This window comes from Anas acuta, chromosome 6 (assembly GCF_963932015.1).
Source record: "Anas acuta chromosome 6, bAnaAcu1.1, whole genome shotgun sequence".
Taxonomy (NCBI): domain Eukaryota; kingdom Metazoa; phylum Chordata; class Aves; order Anseriformes; family Anatidae; genus Anas; species Anas acuta.
Genome location: NC_088984.1, coordinates 25,601,065 through 25,616,838, shown reverse-complemented (window position 1 = coordinate 25,616,838; position 15,774 = coordinate 25,601,065). Strand labels below are relative to the sequence as shown.

The 15,774-nt window shown below is 38.1% G+C and overlaps 2 protein-coding genes across 8 annotated transcripts in view; one reads left to right on the top strand and one right to left on the bottom strand.

Moving 5' to 3' along the window:
* On the top strand, nucleotides 1-6,289 carry LOC137858344 (alpha-aspartyl dipeptidase-like). The gene is made up of 8 exons (XM_068685921.1): nucleotides 1-133; nucleotides 212-300; nucleotides 1,333-1,407; nucleotides 1,988-2,067; nucleotides 3,229-3,402; nucleotides 4,894-4,953; nucleotides 5,487-5,569; nucleotides 6,094-6,289. The coding sequence occupies exons 1-8, from the start codon at nucleotides 33-35 to the stop codon at nucleotides 6,170-6,172; spliced, it is 741 nt and encodes a 246-aa protein (XP_068542022.1). The 5' UTR covers nucleotides 1-32; the 3' UTR covers nucleotides 6,173-6,289.
* A 301-nt stretch (nucleotides 6,290-6,590) lies between these two features.
* Nucleotides 6,591-15,774, bottom strand: part of NBEAL1 (neurobeachin like 1) — an 85,888-nt gene continuing 76,704 nt past the window's right edge. For 5 of the 7 annotated variants that reach the window (XM_068685871.1, XM_068685872.1, XM_068685870.1 and 2 more), the window contains 2 exons: nucleotides 15,167-15,396; nucleotides 6,591-12,634 (listed from right to left, as the gene is read on the bottom strand). In XM_068685871.1, coding sequence (XP_068541972.1) covers nucleotides 12,558-12,634; nucleotides 15,167-15,396 — 307 coding nt within the window. In that variant the 3' untranslated portion in view covers nucleotides 6,591-12,557. The remainder of the gene's footprint in view (nucleotides 12,635-15,166; nucleotides 15,397-15,774) is intronic. The other 2 variants (XM_068685873.1, XM_068685875.1) reach the window with 1 other exon arrangement.

The window sequence follows — 15,774 nt, the reverse complement described above, 5'->3', positions numbered from 1 at the left end:
CCGGGCCGGGCCGGGCTGAGGCAGGGCGAGGCATGGGGTGTCCCAGGCGCCTGCTGCTGGTCTCCAACTCCACCCTGCACGGAGGGGGGTACCTGGGCCACTGCCAGCAGCACATCCAGAGCTTCCTCGGGGGGTAAGCGCCGGGGGGGGACCCGAGGAGGGGGGGCAGAGCCCTGGGGGGCTCCAGCAAACCCGTGCCCTCTTCCCGCAGGAAGGTGAAGCGGGTGCTCTTCGTGCCCTACGCCTTGCACGACCGCGACGCCTACGCCCGCACCGCCAGGGAGAAGTTTGAGAGCCTGGGTAAGGGGGGCCCCCGGGGGGACGGGGACAGGGGAGCTCTGGCGAGTCCTGCTTCAGCTCCGGTCAGCGAGGGGGCGAGAGCAGCCGGGAGCGAGCTGCTTGCAAACTTTCACCTAGAAGTGGGTACTTCAGAGGCCTCCGGCAGAAAGCGCCTTGCAAACACTTGTAACCACTTCAGGGAGGAAGCTTGTACACCCGGATGCAAAGCAGCGTATTTTTATCCTCCTTAGTGACACGGGGGAATATTTCTTCCCATATACATTAAGCCTCTGCTCAAGCTGTGCACCTACTGCTAGGTGAAGAAGACAATTACTGTATCGTGCTGCAGGCAGGTGTTTGCGGGATGAGCAGTGACTGAGCTTTGCTATGAGCAAAGATCTTGCCAGAGTGGCCTACTGTAACAGCCCTAGTTTGTGTCTGTAACCTTCCTGGTAACTTTGGACTTGTTACTGTAGTAACAATCAATACTCACTTCCTGGTGTATCACACTTTGCTCCTTATCTTGCAGAAAGATTGCTATCAACTGTCCATGTTCTTCTGGGGCTCCTGGCACATACTATACTCAGTGAACCACAGCAGAGCAAATCTGTCAAAGCCAAACATTTTAACCATTACAAAAAATATGTTCCAATACAACATTCATACTACTAATGCTAGAGCAACAATGGCAGATCCTGTTCAGACTCATAGCTGTGCTGGGCAGTGACAGCTTTTTCCTCATTTTCTAACTAGCTGGTACTGCTATGCAGGACTTCGTACCACAACCAGCACATGCTGACTGAAATGCTCTGCTCTTTTAGACACTGAGCATCTATATCTTTAAAGGAAACATTTGCTTTGGTACAGCTGCACACAGAAGCCCTGCATGAACATAGGGTATATAGTGTTTTTCCTCGTAGAGGTCTCTGAAGGTTCCCTGGTTGTATTGTGAGACATTTGGGGGGAAGGGGGGGCAAAGAATAGGATGGGGGGATTGAACGTATATTCCTCCTCCAAACTGAAGCAGCAAAGGTAAAAAACTTTTAATTTAAGGTTACGGGCTGGACAGCATTCATGAATCCTGTGATCCAGTGGAAGCTGTAAGGAAATCTGAAGCAATATTTATTGGTAAGTTTTACTTTTTGCTCTCTGAAGAGGGCTTATATAAGATGCTGCATTAGTCTTTGGTAGAGCTGGTACTGTAGAGACAAGCATGAAAAAGTCTCACCTCACAATTAGAAGCAGCTACAGAAAACAGTACTTTATTTGGGAACAGTAAGACCCTAAATTTAGTGGTGGGAATAGAAGTAGGGAAGACCTATCAATGGAACTGCTCCTTCAGTAAGTTTCAAACTCTTCACTTGAACAGTACTTCAGCATTAAAAACATGATTCTAGATGTTTTATTGTCATTTTATCAAGACTAAGAGGATCCAGGCCTACTGTGCTCAGATTGAGCACAGTCCTAACACCACACTCAAGGGTATTAGAATAGTATCTGCTGTCAAAGAGCCAGTGTCATTTGTCAGAAGGACCTGGGACACAAGCCCGTGGCCTGCCAGACAAGCATTCCTCTGAAGCTTCTGGGTTTTTTGTTGCTCAAAGCCGGATACTGTCCTGAACAGAGCATTGAGTCTGGCAAGCTTGTAATGGCATCAATTAAAATCAATGGTAAAGCACATTAAATAAGCTGGACTCTTTTTCTGCAGGAGGTGGCAACACATTCCGTCTCCTGAAAGCTCTCTATGACAACAGTCTGATACAGGAGATCAGGAAGAGAGTTCTTGAGGTAACAACTAGATGACTCAGGCCAAATCTGAATGATAGGATCTCATGCATAAACATTTGTTCAGACAAATTCAAGTTGATTCTACGTCTTTGTTTCTAATGTACTTCAAATATTGAGCCATCTCTTGCAAGCTGGTGAACTGAAAGCTGTAGCCTAATAAAGCTGTCATTAGTCATGAAAGCCTGAAAAGACTAGGGTCAGTAAACTGTCCTACAGCAGTTTCTACGATATGGGACTGCAAGACTTTAGGACGTACAATGCTATGCCATACCTTAGAAGTAAGTCCCTCAACTTAAAATACCAATGAGGAGCAGTGCAAGGATTTAATCATTGGCCAAAACCCATGTTTTTCAGGTTATGTTCACTTTTCATCTTGTTAATAGATATGCTCAAGCTGCAGATTATCTAATAATAAACCAACAGTACAATTTAATCTGCATGTGCCTTTTAGACAATCAAGTAAATGAGAAAGTGTTGTAATTAACTTGGGTGTCTGTTAGACATAAAATTGAGAGATATGAATGCCATCAAGCCCTTCCAGTCAGCAGCCCATTCTAGCATAGTGAATCTCATAAAGCACAGCAAAGATAGGTCACCAGTAGAAGACAACAGAAGCAAGGTGTTTCCCTAGTAATGTGGAAGTGTGAATTACTTCAGACAAATTTATGCAAGCCACAGAAAGTTTGAAGAGGCCAGCTGCCAAGAATAAAGGTCAGGTAGGCCATCTTAATATACACAAATACACAATGCGGCAGCACGGTGCTCAGCTTTGGGTGATCCCAAATACCCTGTTTAGAAGCTAGTTAAAAGCTACTTCTGGTATTTCCTGTAACTGCAACATAGGCAAGCCGCATCTCTTAATAGCAAAGTCTGTCTGAAATGACAACCTTGCAAGTTTTCGTCTTGTGAGAGGATCACACTGTTGTGAGTACAGGGCATTCCCTAGTTAGTTCTCTGCCAACCATTATTACATAGGAACTATTGTCCACCTCAAACTGTGAGCTCTTCTTTTTCTGCTTTTCACTTGTGAAGTTAGCAGTGAGATGAGCTAGAAGGACTAAGTCTGATCTGACTGCTGAGTCTCCAAGACTGATAGAAGATGCTATAAAATGTTGTTCCCAATTGTGTTACCTCATACTAATCATTGCTTTTGTCTTTCAGGATGGGGTTCCGTACATGGGATCCAGTGCAGGAACTAATGTTGCTACCATCAGCATCAATACTACCAATGACATGCCAATTGTTTATCCGCCTTCCCTGCAAGCCCTAGGTTTAGTTCCTTTTAACATTAACCCTCACTACCTGGATCCAGATGATAAAAGCACTCACATGGGTGTAAGTAAAGCATGCCACAGCAAATGCAGGGCACCAAGGTGTAATGATAGTGTGCATTTGCAAGGGATTACAAAGCTATAGAATGTCTTAACAGCTGCTCCCTCAAACAGTTGGAAATACCAAAGAGGCAATAACATTTTACTCCCTCCTAAAGCTTTTCTTTGAGTGGGAAGAGGAGCTGGCAACAGTGGTACTGAGGTGGAACAAAGTGTTTTTCACAAACAGCAGCTTTGCAATGTCTGAAATAGTGTTAGTTCATACCTGGCATGGAATTGGGGGAAAAAAAAAAAAAAACAAAAAAAAAACCTTAATGTGAAGATGAAATGCAGTGTGTTTCTGGAAAGTCCTGGAATATGCTGCTTTGCTTCCTGATCTAGAAGACCTAATTTAAGCATACTTTAAGAGGCTTAAACATCTAAACACCTGAAAGAGCTATCAGAACAGGGAAAGCTTAAGATTGCATGCAAACCTGTAATATAAAAAAATACCTACTGTGTCCCTGCAAAGAGTACACCTTGTAACAGCCAGTACTAAGTAAGCACATGTACTAGTATAGCTGAAAGAAAAACGGTTAAACATCAGGCACAGAGATTGACATCTCCACTGTATGGAAGAGCTTTTTCTTAAATAGCTAGTCAGGAGCTAACCAGGAGGCAGTTTCTGGAGTGCATCCATTAACAGCCCAAATACTTTTTGCCCTTGTAATCAGAATTTCTCTGTGGCTAGTGGAAGTATTAAGAATAAGGGAACAATGAAGAGATGGAAAATCAAGATGTGCTTCTAGAATTTAGATGAAGTTGTAGGTGGTCACTTAATCTGCTCGCTTGTCTCTAGATAAGCGAGAGATATTTACAGGAAAAAGACTGCCTCCTATTTTTCTGAGAGGAGGATGAAAATTCTGTGCTGCAACAAGTACCTGTTGTGTTCCTATGTTTCCTTATCAACAAAGCCTTCTGGTTTGATTTTTTTAACTGCTGTTGTTCAGTTGAGAAGCAGCGACCCTCAGGAAACATGGCAGAGCCATTCACAGAAGAAAATTCTTCATTGTGATTCCTACTTGAGAAGGAAGAAACAGATATTTAATTAGTGGAAATCCTTGGCTCACTATCATCTTTCATGAAGAAGGCACCTCAGGCATCTGCTTCCTCTGTACTCTTGTTCTGAGAGTGAGCACATAGAGAAAATATTTGAAAAGATAAAAAAAAAAAACCTGGATGAATTAACTGGAAGCTTTTGGGCTTTTAGGGGTTGGGACTATGCAAGTTCTGTTTGATCAAGCTACAATGGCTGCTAATGATGAAAGGGAAAAAATGTATCTACTGAAGTCAATCCTACCACTTTCTTCAATACATAAGTCTAATTAAAGCATTCTCCTCAAGGGGAAGTGCCTGCTTTGTTTATCATTAAGAAGTTGCTGAGTGTCATAGTACTTGGATGGCTTTAACTTCTACTTTACTGCCTGGGCAGCTAAATCTACACTCATTATTGCAGGAGACAAGAGAGGAAAGAATTCGCCAATATCATGAAGAGCCAAATACCCCTCCAGTTTTGGTAAGTAGTAGTTTCCAGTCAGGAAAGTCATGGCTGTAGCATGGTAAGCACTTTAAATGCATCCTTGCCAGTTTTCAGTGTGGGTTCCTCCTGACAAGCCTTCCAGAACTCTAGCAAGAAAGGCTAGTTATACTGTTGCTAACAGCTTCAGCCTTGGATTTTGCTCATTTGTTCCATGTGCCAGCTTTTAACTTGAAGTATAAAGTTTGCACTCTAACAAACTCAGCTTATTGTTGCTTGGACAAAAGTGAATCTAAGAATGGGGGGTTACAGAAGTAATTGTGGAACATTTTTCTTTTTCTCCTTAATGGTTTGTATAGCCTTCCTTAAAACCAAAATTAAATACACAAGAAAACAAGCTTCTAAAATAAAATAACCCACCTACCTTTGTCTTTGCATCTCTGTTAAAAAAAAATGAGCCAGGAAATCTTGTTTGTAGTCATGAGGAGCTACACTTAAAACCGCCCTGCTTGTGACAAGTGTTCTAGCTTTTCAAATAACTTGAAAATAACGTTAAAATGTTTCCATGTTAGGGCTTGCGGGAAGGTGCAATGCTGCTAGTAGAAGGAGACAAAGCCACCTTACAAGGCATAACAGGAGCACGACTATTTTTGAGGTAAATGGCTTCATTTGAATTTGAGTGAAATACAAAAAGGAAGAGAGATTTCTGTTAAACTCCTGGCACATACTGCCTATAGCCTCATGTCAGAAGTTATTTAATCCTTTGCTTCCATTTCTCTTTAGGGAACACATGAGCATTGCTTAGTGTTCCAAAAGAGCAGTCAGTATGACAACACTCTGAAGTGCTATGGCACTACATATGTTGATGCTCACGTTTCTGATCGAATAACTACCATTCATCCAGAGTGCCCCAGCAGTCAGGCTGTGGTCTGTACTGAAGGCCAGGGGAATGCTAATTTGATCCTAATTATACTGTATTATAGAAAAAGGGGTCTCAGGACTTCAGTTGTATGACCATTACTAAAAAATCAAATCTGTATATCCCAGGATGGAGGCAAGGAAGGGAGTCAAAGCTGCTAGTTAGGAACAAGGATGCCTCGTTCTATCCCTGGTAACAAATGGAAGAGCAGTACTGCTAGCTGCTGTGCAAACTTACAGCATGGTTGATCTTGTTTACAGGGGTAAGAAACCAACTGAACACGAGCCTGGAACAGATTTCAGTTTCCTCCTGATTGACAGTAATCTCCAGAAGCTGTAGCCTTGCATATTCTGCAGCAGAAGTCGGCACATGAGGAGGAAGGAAAGAGATGCTTCTAGTCCTAGGGTGGGTGGCAAGCCTTAACTTTATAAATAAAGATAAATATGCATTATTGGACTCTTTCCCTCCACCCTGTTCACTTCTCAGACACATTTCTTTCCCAAGAAAAATGACATTTTTATTGCAATACTTGAGTAATAATAGAATAAGAATAGCCTTACTCTGAAATGTTCTGTACCTTCCATGCATCTCCACTTTGATTCCTCCCCCATCAAAAAAGTTACCTTAACACAATTAAGTCAAGACACTGAGTCAGCTGTTCCTGCTCCCTTGTTTTACCTGTGTAATAGAAGAATTGCTCATTTAGTGTACTCCCACAGCATTAGTTTCATTTTTACACTATTAATAAAGTGAGAAGTTGTGCATTCAATTATTTTTATTGGCTTCAGACTCATGTTAAATATATACAATGCTGATCATGTACAAAAGTGTGCATGTTAAAAATTGTTAGGTTACAAACTTGCAAATCCTAGAAAAGTGCAAAATTTTAAAACATCTTCCACCATGCTGTACAGAAAAAAAATCCATCATTAGCCAATATACACACTCTCAAAACATACTGATCAAACCGAAATAAGACATACAGTATACACTTAAAGCACCCAGAAGGGAGATATTGCACAGAAGACTGACAGCAAGTTTGTTACAGGGCCCGAAGGCTCATTTTTGAAAGCAGATATTTTCAACACTCCTCAGACCTAACATTTAATTCTTAAAAAGGCATTTTTTGGCATTTAAAAATCCATTTGTAATCATGTAATTGCACAACATGTAAGAATCAGAAGATACAATTAACTGTTGCTGTAAGGAAGGACTCTATTTGCACTGCCCCATTAGCTTTAGTAATTAAAAAAAAATGCTGAGACATGTTGAAGTGTCTTGCTTACCAAATTTCATCACGCAAACTAAGTAGCAGCACAACTTCCAACAAAAGACTGACCAAAGGGAGGTAAGTCTTAGAAGCAGTGTTTCTCTAATTTTATAATAAGATGCTCCTGCATAAGCTAAGAGTTGAATCAGAACTTATCAAGTTTGCCTTGATTTTTTTTTTCCTCATGGCTTTAAGTAATAGCTCAAAGCTATGTATGATTAAAGCAGTACTACCAGGTACATGATTAAATTTATTTTAAACATTTCCTCAAGGCAAAAAATATGGCTCCCTCAAGAGGGAATACAGACTAGATAGGAAATTAAATACACAAGTGGCCTCTAACTTCATTTAGATATATGATACATATGGCTGGATGTTTTATATTTCAAATTCAAGACACCTTAGCAGCATTAAACTATAATCTCTACTGATGATCATGCTTCTGGGATAAAACGTAAGTTAAGACATTGTGTCTGCACAGAATCTAGTCACAGACCTAAGCTCTGGAAATACCTTCCAAATTTCCCAAGTCCAGAAGACAAAAATAGAAAGCACACACAATCGAAGGAATTCTCTCCTGAAGAAAAGTGAAATGCTTATTCTATTTGGGCCCTTTAGGTAAACAGTAACTAAAAGAAAAACATGAGTTTTCTTCTACAGATACACTGCAAAAAAAGTGAATTAAAACTGAACAAAGGGTATCCGAATAAGCACCACAAGCAGTTCCTCACCTATGGGGTGCTCCAGACTGCAATAAGATGAATAATAGCACTTGACTGAAAAGTAAACCTGTGCAGATCATGCTGAACTGCCACTCAGGCATCTGATGACTATAGTAGTGAAGAAGAGGACAATAATATTCTACCATTTTTTATAAACTGCAGTAGCTTTTCATGAAACCCTGGCTTTCTTTAAAAGTATGTGCCTCCAAGAGCTATTAGTAATAACAAGGAGAATTTGATTCCTTGAGATAGAAAGGAAGATATCTTCCAATCACTGGAGTCTGACGTTGGTAATACGATGAACTCACATGCATACGACTGCACAAAAACTTTCTGCTCCTAGAAGGTGGAAGTATGTCTTGTGTTACTGCCTGGACCTGCACAGTCTTAACCAAATAAATGTACACAATTTTAAAGCAATGCAAGTTAATACAATCTGTTGATGGATTGCCTTTTCATTAACTTTGTTATAGTTGCTGTGCTGTTACTGATTTATTACAGCACCAAACATGACTGACGGCAAAAACAAGGTTCAAGTTCAGCAAGATGAATGAAAAAAGGTCTGCATAAGTGTAGCACACTGGCATATCTCATTTGAGAACTATCCACTTCTCCCATCTATAATACTTCCTGAAGGTTTTGCTAATATATGCTGGTAACTAGATCAGAGAGTATATATACTTGCACAGCTTGAGTCCATTCTCAGCAGAACTTTCACAAGCAACTGACTTCTACCAAAGTGTCACGTTTACAACTGAAAACTCCATAGGTTTTAAACCAAAAGGCATGAAAAGCCCATTCAAGAAAGCACTGAATTCAAGAAAGCACTGAATACTTAAATTCCCACCAAATTAAATATAACCCTTTATAGTGTTTTCATCTAGCAATATGCATTAGATTAGGCCTTAGGTTCACATTAGGATACATATTTATATGCAGGAGAAATGTAGTTTAAGATTGGGATTATTATTTTGTGCTGGTGTTGGTAAAGTACACAGGTGATAGAAGACATGGTTTCTAGATATCCTATGATTTAGTATTAGATAACAAGTATATTAATATGGTATAATTAACATAAGTTAGATGCTACCTTGAACTGCAAACACTTCACTTTCTGAATGCTGGTATAGTATAAAAACTGCACAGATGAGATGAGATTCTTCACTATAGATATAAAAGACAATTAAAAATACTATCAACAGTTACAAGTTAATTGTGAAAATTAAACATTTTTCTTGAAATAAGGGAGAGATGTATTCTAAGTATCATCCTTTGGTATACACTTTTAAGTTCTATGGAAAATTTAATCAATACTGCTAGGTGCTTGATCTAGACTATACACAAGCATCAAAAGAAAGTTTTCAATATATGTGTGTGTATATATATATATATATATATATGCATATATATATATATATATATATAGTTACACAGATGCTTCCTTACTCAGCTTCAGAGATAAGTATATATTTAGTTTGGATAAATATCATTAAGGTTGTTCCAAAAATTAAATGCAAGAAAGTACCACCAAGAAGGTCTTGACAAATCTAGTGTTATGAACAACTATGTTTATTCTGAATTCCTATTCAGAATTGTTTCATCTCACAGCTTTACTTTTTAACACTTAAATAAATATTAGTTCAAAAACAGAGGATAATCTTACTTCACAAGTACGCATTTTTCTACATGAAAAGCAACATGGTGGGATCCAAAGCTTTACTTAACTTGAAGGAATCAAAAGTAAGAGATCAGTTCACTAATACATAAGGTTGACTGAATTGCAATCTATTAACAGCTGATTAGAAAAATGATTTTCTACTTGAAAAAGACATAAAACTAAGTTCAAACAGAAACAAAATACCAGCTAATACTCACACTTACCACCTATATCTTTTATTTAAAGCTGGTTTTAAATAAAGGCAAAGTGCAGACCTTCAAACCTTTGGAGTCGTTCCAAAAACACTGTGATGGTATATACCCCCCTCATCCTCAAGGACCATATAAAAGATGAAAAGGTAATAGTGTATGTTGCCATTCTGCATAGAGCATGAAATAGCTCAGAGTTCATCTCTCCCCATCCTCATTCTGCTGCTACTCTGTGCAGAGCACAAACTATTCTCAAGTCTGACAGCCCTGAAACTGTCTACATTTAAGCCTGTCCCACGTATTTGTGAAGATCACCCAATGCTCATGATGCACTGAAATAACAGCACTCAAATGTCAAAACTGTTCACCACAAATCCTCTCATCCTCAATTATTTCAACTATATATTTTACTTAAGCTGACACCATGTATTCAGTATTCCTGAATATTAAATTACTAAAAAAATTAATCCATCTCTTGTATAAACTTGTCTAAAACAGAGGATGATTTCAAACCTTTATGTGATCTTCTGTGCAAGTGACAGAGGTCTTTTGTAGGGTTTGGTGAGTACATATCTCGATACTTTTTTCCACTTGATTCTGCTAACCTAAACCAAAATCTCCACTCCCTTCCCCTGCAAGCATACACTTAATCTCATATACGCATTTAAGCAGAACATATATGTGTACTTACAAAAAACATCACTGCAATGCCCCAAATGATGTGCTTCTTTTTTCAACTTCCCACAACACAGAAGATTCTTACATTCAAAGCTGCAATTCTTAGGAACTAATCTCAAAAGAGCTCCCCTAAAATCCCTTCTTCATGAAATCATAATGGACAAACATACTTCACATTCTCATATACACATTTAATACTTCCAGAGTATCCTTAGTATTCTCATTGGATAGGCAAGTGATTAAAAACAGTATTTCACTTCGCTTTTGGAAATTTAATGCTCTCTTGGCAAGCGACTCAGGGAAATTATTCTGATTTTCTCCTGACAATCAGACAATCCAGTCTGTCACAGTGATCAGTTTGAATATTGCAACTATGGATAGACCCACTTGTTCACAAGGCTGATTTACTATTTCATTTACAAAAGAGAAAACAACACAACTTTCTTTACAGAGCACACAATCAGTCATTAAGAGGAGGAAGAGTAAACAGTTTTCTTGAAACTAATTGGACTTTTAAAGATTATCTTTTTCCACGGGGCAAGGATTAACTTTATTTCTATAAAGATAATAAATATTATGCCAAAATTTAATGAAATGAGATTATACATAATGGAGTTCTCAGGTAGTTCAACAGGTCCCCAGTCACAGGGAATACCTGATAACCTTTACAGGAGGTACAACACATTCACATCCATAAATAAATAAAAATAACACAAAAAAGTGATGGCAGAGGGAAGAGATGGGTAGCCAAAAGGGAATATACTAGCTAGCAATCAGAGCTCTGCCTTATATTTATACTCCCCTTACCCTAAAAGATGCAAGGGGAATATCTTCTCTTTTTAATAGACAAACATACATGTATATACATATATATACATAGACACATATACACACATGCACACATACCTTTGCACACCAGTCAAAAAAAATCATGTTTTTCCCTCAGCACCAGGCTTTTCCAGCAGTATAAGGTTTATAACTTAAATCACTAACATTATAAAAACGCCAGAATGACAGGAAAACACAATCCCTTCCAACATCAAATATTACATAACAAAAAAACATTCAGTAATGGCTTTTCCAAAATATAGCAACAAATCCATAACTATTTTGTTGTGTATAGAGCATGTAAGGATCTGATATTTTCTTCTCGCAGTTATTACACACATCTTGAAAATGGATACATCATCTGTTTTCCTGCTTGTTTTACAGAAACAAAAATATGGATAACAACTGGTTTGGTGAATACCAAGCCAAGAAACAAACAGGTGCTTTTTCATTAAGTTGTTCTGCAGTGTTGTTTAAATGATTTTGCAGCGAAAATTTGTTGCCTTACTAATGAAGAGGATAGATCTTTGACCAACAGGGATATATGATTTTTCCTGTTATTTCTTCAAGATAGTAACTATATTATGGGATTTCTTAGTGTGCATCTTAGTCTACTTAATATAAATAATTTTCAGCAGCAAGTATTTCCTACCTCCTTCTGCTCCTTCACCACCTTCAACTTCTTTGAAGTTATTCATGTCTGTACTTTAAAGAATTTCTGATAATCAAGTAGTGCAACACAGATGTTCCTTGCAGAACAGCCTAAAACTGGAACTACATAAAGGAAGATAGCAATAGGCATTTACAGGAACAAATCACAGTAAGTTGTTCATTGGTCTAAAAAACATACTGAAAAGGTCATAATTGTCAGCTATCCCAGTTTTGAATCATACCACTGCAACAGACAATTTTAGACTGACTGCTGGGGAATTACAGTGCTGTGAAAGCAATGCCAAATATCTTTCCTGTGATCAAGGAGCATCTGGCCCTATTCATCTTTAAATCAAATGGTACTTATCTTAAGTTCGATTAGCAAGCTTGGGTTTGGAGGTCTGGTGTTTTTGGTTTGTGTGTTTAGGTTTTTTGTTTTCCTGAAACACTGTTTTAGCAGCTGTTTAGAGAGGGATTTTGTTGTGACCAAATCAACACGGTTAAGGAAAAATGTGCAAGCAAGCTAACTTGCATGGGTACATACGCTTATTACTAAACCTCTACCATAAGTTCGTCTTCAACAGACTGTTAACAGTCAAGCCCCTGAAAGCTGAGATATACATTTAAAGTGACCAAAAGATTAAATATATTTCTGGCATCCATGAGAGAAGGTAGAAGCAGCAATCACTTGGAATCTTGAGTGTTATATTCAGTCTCTCCTGATGAAATCTGGCTGAGCCGTTTGCTTGATCCCCACAGCTTTCGGGAAAGCTGACCTGAGCGCATCTGTTTAAAAGTAATTCAGAGAAACAAAAGGAAGGGGAAGGGATAAGGTGGATAAATTAAAAAGGAACTTCAGACACTGATTTTGGTGAAATGCAGACACTACAATGTACTGCATAAACAAAATTACACTAACAAAAGTCATTAAAAAACAAACCAAAAGTTACACTTAGGAATGATTCTTGGGACTGACAAAAAAAAAACAAAAAACAAAAAACAACAACAAACAACAGACAAAACACTAATCCCTGTTGTCTTTGACTTCGAACTGCTAAAGGGATATTGCCAAGTAATGCATATTCAATACTTAGCCTACTTTTAACACCCTAGAAACAGTGCTGAGTTTAGATATTTTGATTGGAAGAAAGAAAAAAAAAAAAGAGGTTAATGTCAAAAAAAATGAATCAAATTAGCAGAAAGGACACTTTATTTTAGAGAATTCAAACAGAAAATTGCTAGAATTTAAAAGGAAAAGATCACCAAAACTGATCCTTGAATATTTCTTTCAAGTGATGGAGTATCACAGGACAGTTATGACAGATTGAAGGAAGGAAAAAACAAAGGATATCTCCTGGTTTCAAATTTACACCAGCTTCCAAAGATCCTGGGTGAAGTGCTCAGAGTAAAATTTAAACCAGAAATAATTCATACTGAATATCCCGTAAGTAAACAGATAACAAGCAACCAGAAGCCATCAAATCCAGCACCTGGTGAATCTGCCATCTGACAACAATTTATAAGAAACATTTAATTCACTTATTAATTATAGAACTTATGATTGGCTAGTAGTAATTAACCTGGCAGCTGATTAGGTTATGAAATGCCTTGCAATTTAATAAACAAGATGCATGCCTTAACTGTACAAGCTTGAGAACCATTCCCAACAGTTAGTACTATGGCTAAACTTGCTTAAAAACCGTATCATCACAGCAGCAAGGTTGTAGAAAAGGCACAGTGCTGCTTACAGGTGATAATCCCACGGGTTTTTGCAACATCCCAAAGAGCTAAGAGATTGTTAAAAACACAAAAACATTTATTATACTTTACTTCATAGTGGCTGCTGTCTGTTGATGCAGAAAGACTAAAGGCCAATCTTAACACCAAGCAGCATTTCACTTTGTGCACAATAAAGAAGCTATTTCCTTTTAACCCTATGGATCAGTATCATCATCGATAGTCAAAACTAAAGTGTCTTCTGTATAAGGATAAAATTCTTCTAATTCCTAACTACAAATAAATAAATAAATACCCCCCCACACACACACACACTTTGCAAGTGTATTGGTTGATGCCATTATAGAAAACTAGAAAATCTGTGACATAATTTTGTTCCTCATATATGTGTGTGTGTATATAAATAAATATATAATCTATTTACATGGATATTAAGCTTGCAGATCATCTGAGTTATAAACAGAAAATCCTGGAAAAAAAATTGTTGGAAAACCTCTACGTTCACAAAAGGAATCCAGACCTTGAAACAAAACCTTCTTCACAGCTAGAAAAATATGATTAAGAACTGAAGAGGAAAGAGCTGAAAGCCTTCAGTCTAATGAAATACATACATTTCAGCCTACAAAAGATATTTTCTAAGGATTAGGAAACAGAAGTGAAGGTGACTTTAAAGCTGTTGTTACAAACATATGTTTAACAACATCATAAGCAGCTCTTTATCAACTCTACAGTAGGAAAAAACTGTCCAGCTGGAAGGCAGTGGAAACTTCCCCTCCCTATTTGCTGCAACCAAAATTAGACTACCATTCCATGAAGCCTTTTTAAAATATTAAACAGCGTATCTCCTAGCTAAAACATTTTCAAACACTGACAAATAAAGCTGCTCTGTTTTCACAACCCAACTATAAAATTGGGACAAACTCTTCTGGCATGTACTAAAGGTCATGCAAGAGCAGTTACCACAATTTCAAGTAAATACACTGCAGCACAATGGAAATCAAGTTATAAAGAGAGGCAAGTTTAAGTTAACTAAAGCACTTTGAAAGTTATGACAAGAAGTACTTAGAGCAAAACCTGTGTTTTGCACAAGAAAAAATGGGCATAGCTATTTGACAGATGGATGCTCTGTATTTGATATTGCATATGCAGTACCAACAAGTTTATATTCACCATATGGAGCACAGAGCATATGGGGAACCTACACAAGTAATTCTTTACGCATTACAATTAGACACTCTTAACAGCAAGTAATTTGTTTTCCCCAATGTCAGTCAATGCATATTAAAGGACATCTGATGGAAACCATAAAAAAAATAAAATAAGCTTGCTCTCTTTCGTTTCCATTTTTCTTCTGGAAATTGTTTCATCAGAAAGTGGCTGACAACACTATCACATACAGAAGAGAATAGCTACTAAGATTTTGCTTATTCAGATGTCAGTGATAAAGTCTGCAAGTTAGTCCAGCTGAGCTTCCCATCTGTGATCCCTATATATCTTTGATTCTTTATAAGAAATTTCAGTACAGCAGTCTCAAAAGTTATTTCTTTCCCACTGAAAACTGAAACTTGCTCTTAAATTTACCCTGCCATAGAGGTGACCTCTTGCTCAGCTGGAAAGCAGAAATAAGTGAACTTCCCACTGTTCGGTAGAAAAAGTTCTTGATGGTGGGTTTTACCTCTGCTGGCTTGCCAACACCAACGATAATCAACTTGCCATCCTCCAAGCCAACAAGGATGTGGCTATACTCTTTAGTGACAGAAATGCAATGAATTGGCAGTCGCATGGCTAATGGGGAGATGCTCAGATTCAGGCTGAAATGAACAAGAGACAAAGTACATTATGTATGTTTTTTTCATATTGAAAAGAATCACATTGCAGTTGAGATCACAGATCATAGGATGTGCTATAAAAGAGTTTCTTAAAGATCCAGTTTGCAATTCTGATTATTATGAACTCTTACAGAAAGCTCAAATCATACCTCAGAACACAGCTTCAATAACAAGAAGGGGCACAGCAGGTTTAGTCAGAAAATTAAGAGACTCTGACTGGAAGATCAGTAACATTAGTCCCACAACTGACTAAGTGACAAAGATCACTCCCCATTCTGAGAACCAATGGAGCTCTACAGAGCAGTGCAGAACTATACAAGGTTTGATCATGATACCAAGTTGTTGCTGAGCTCCCAATGA

Coding starts and splice junctions, on each gene's coding strand:
- LOC137858344 (XM_068685921.1), top strand. CDS start 33: ATGGGGTGTCCCAGGCGCCTGCTGCTGGTCTCCAACTCCACCCTGCAC. Junction 301..1,332: donor GGAGAAGTTTGAGAGCCTGG/GTAAGGGGGGCC, acceptor TTTTAATTTAAG/GTTACGGGCTGGACAGCATT. Junction 3,403..4,893: donor ATAAAAGCACTCACATGGGT/GTAAGTAAAGCA, acceptor TCATTATTGCAG/GAGACAAGAGAGGAAAGAAT.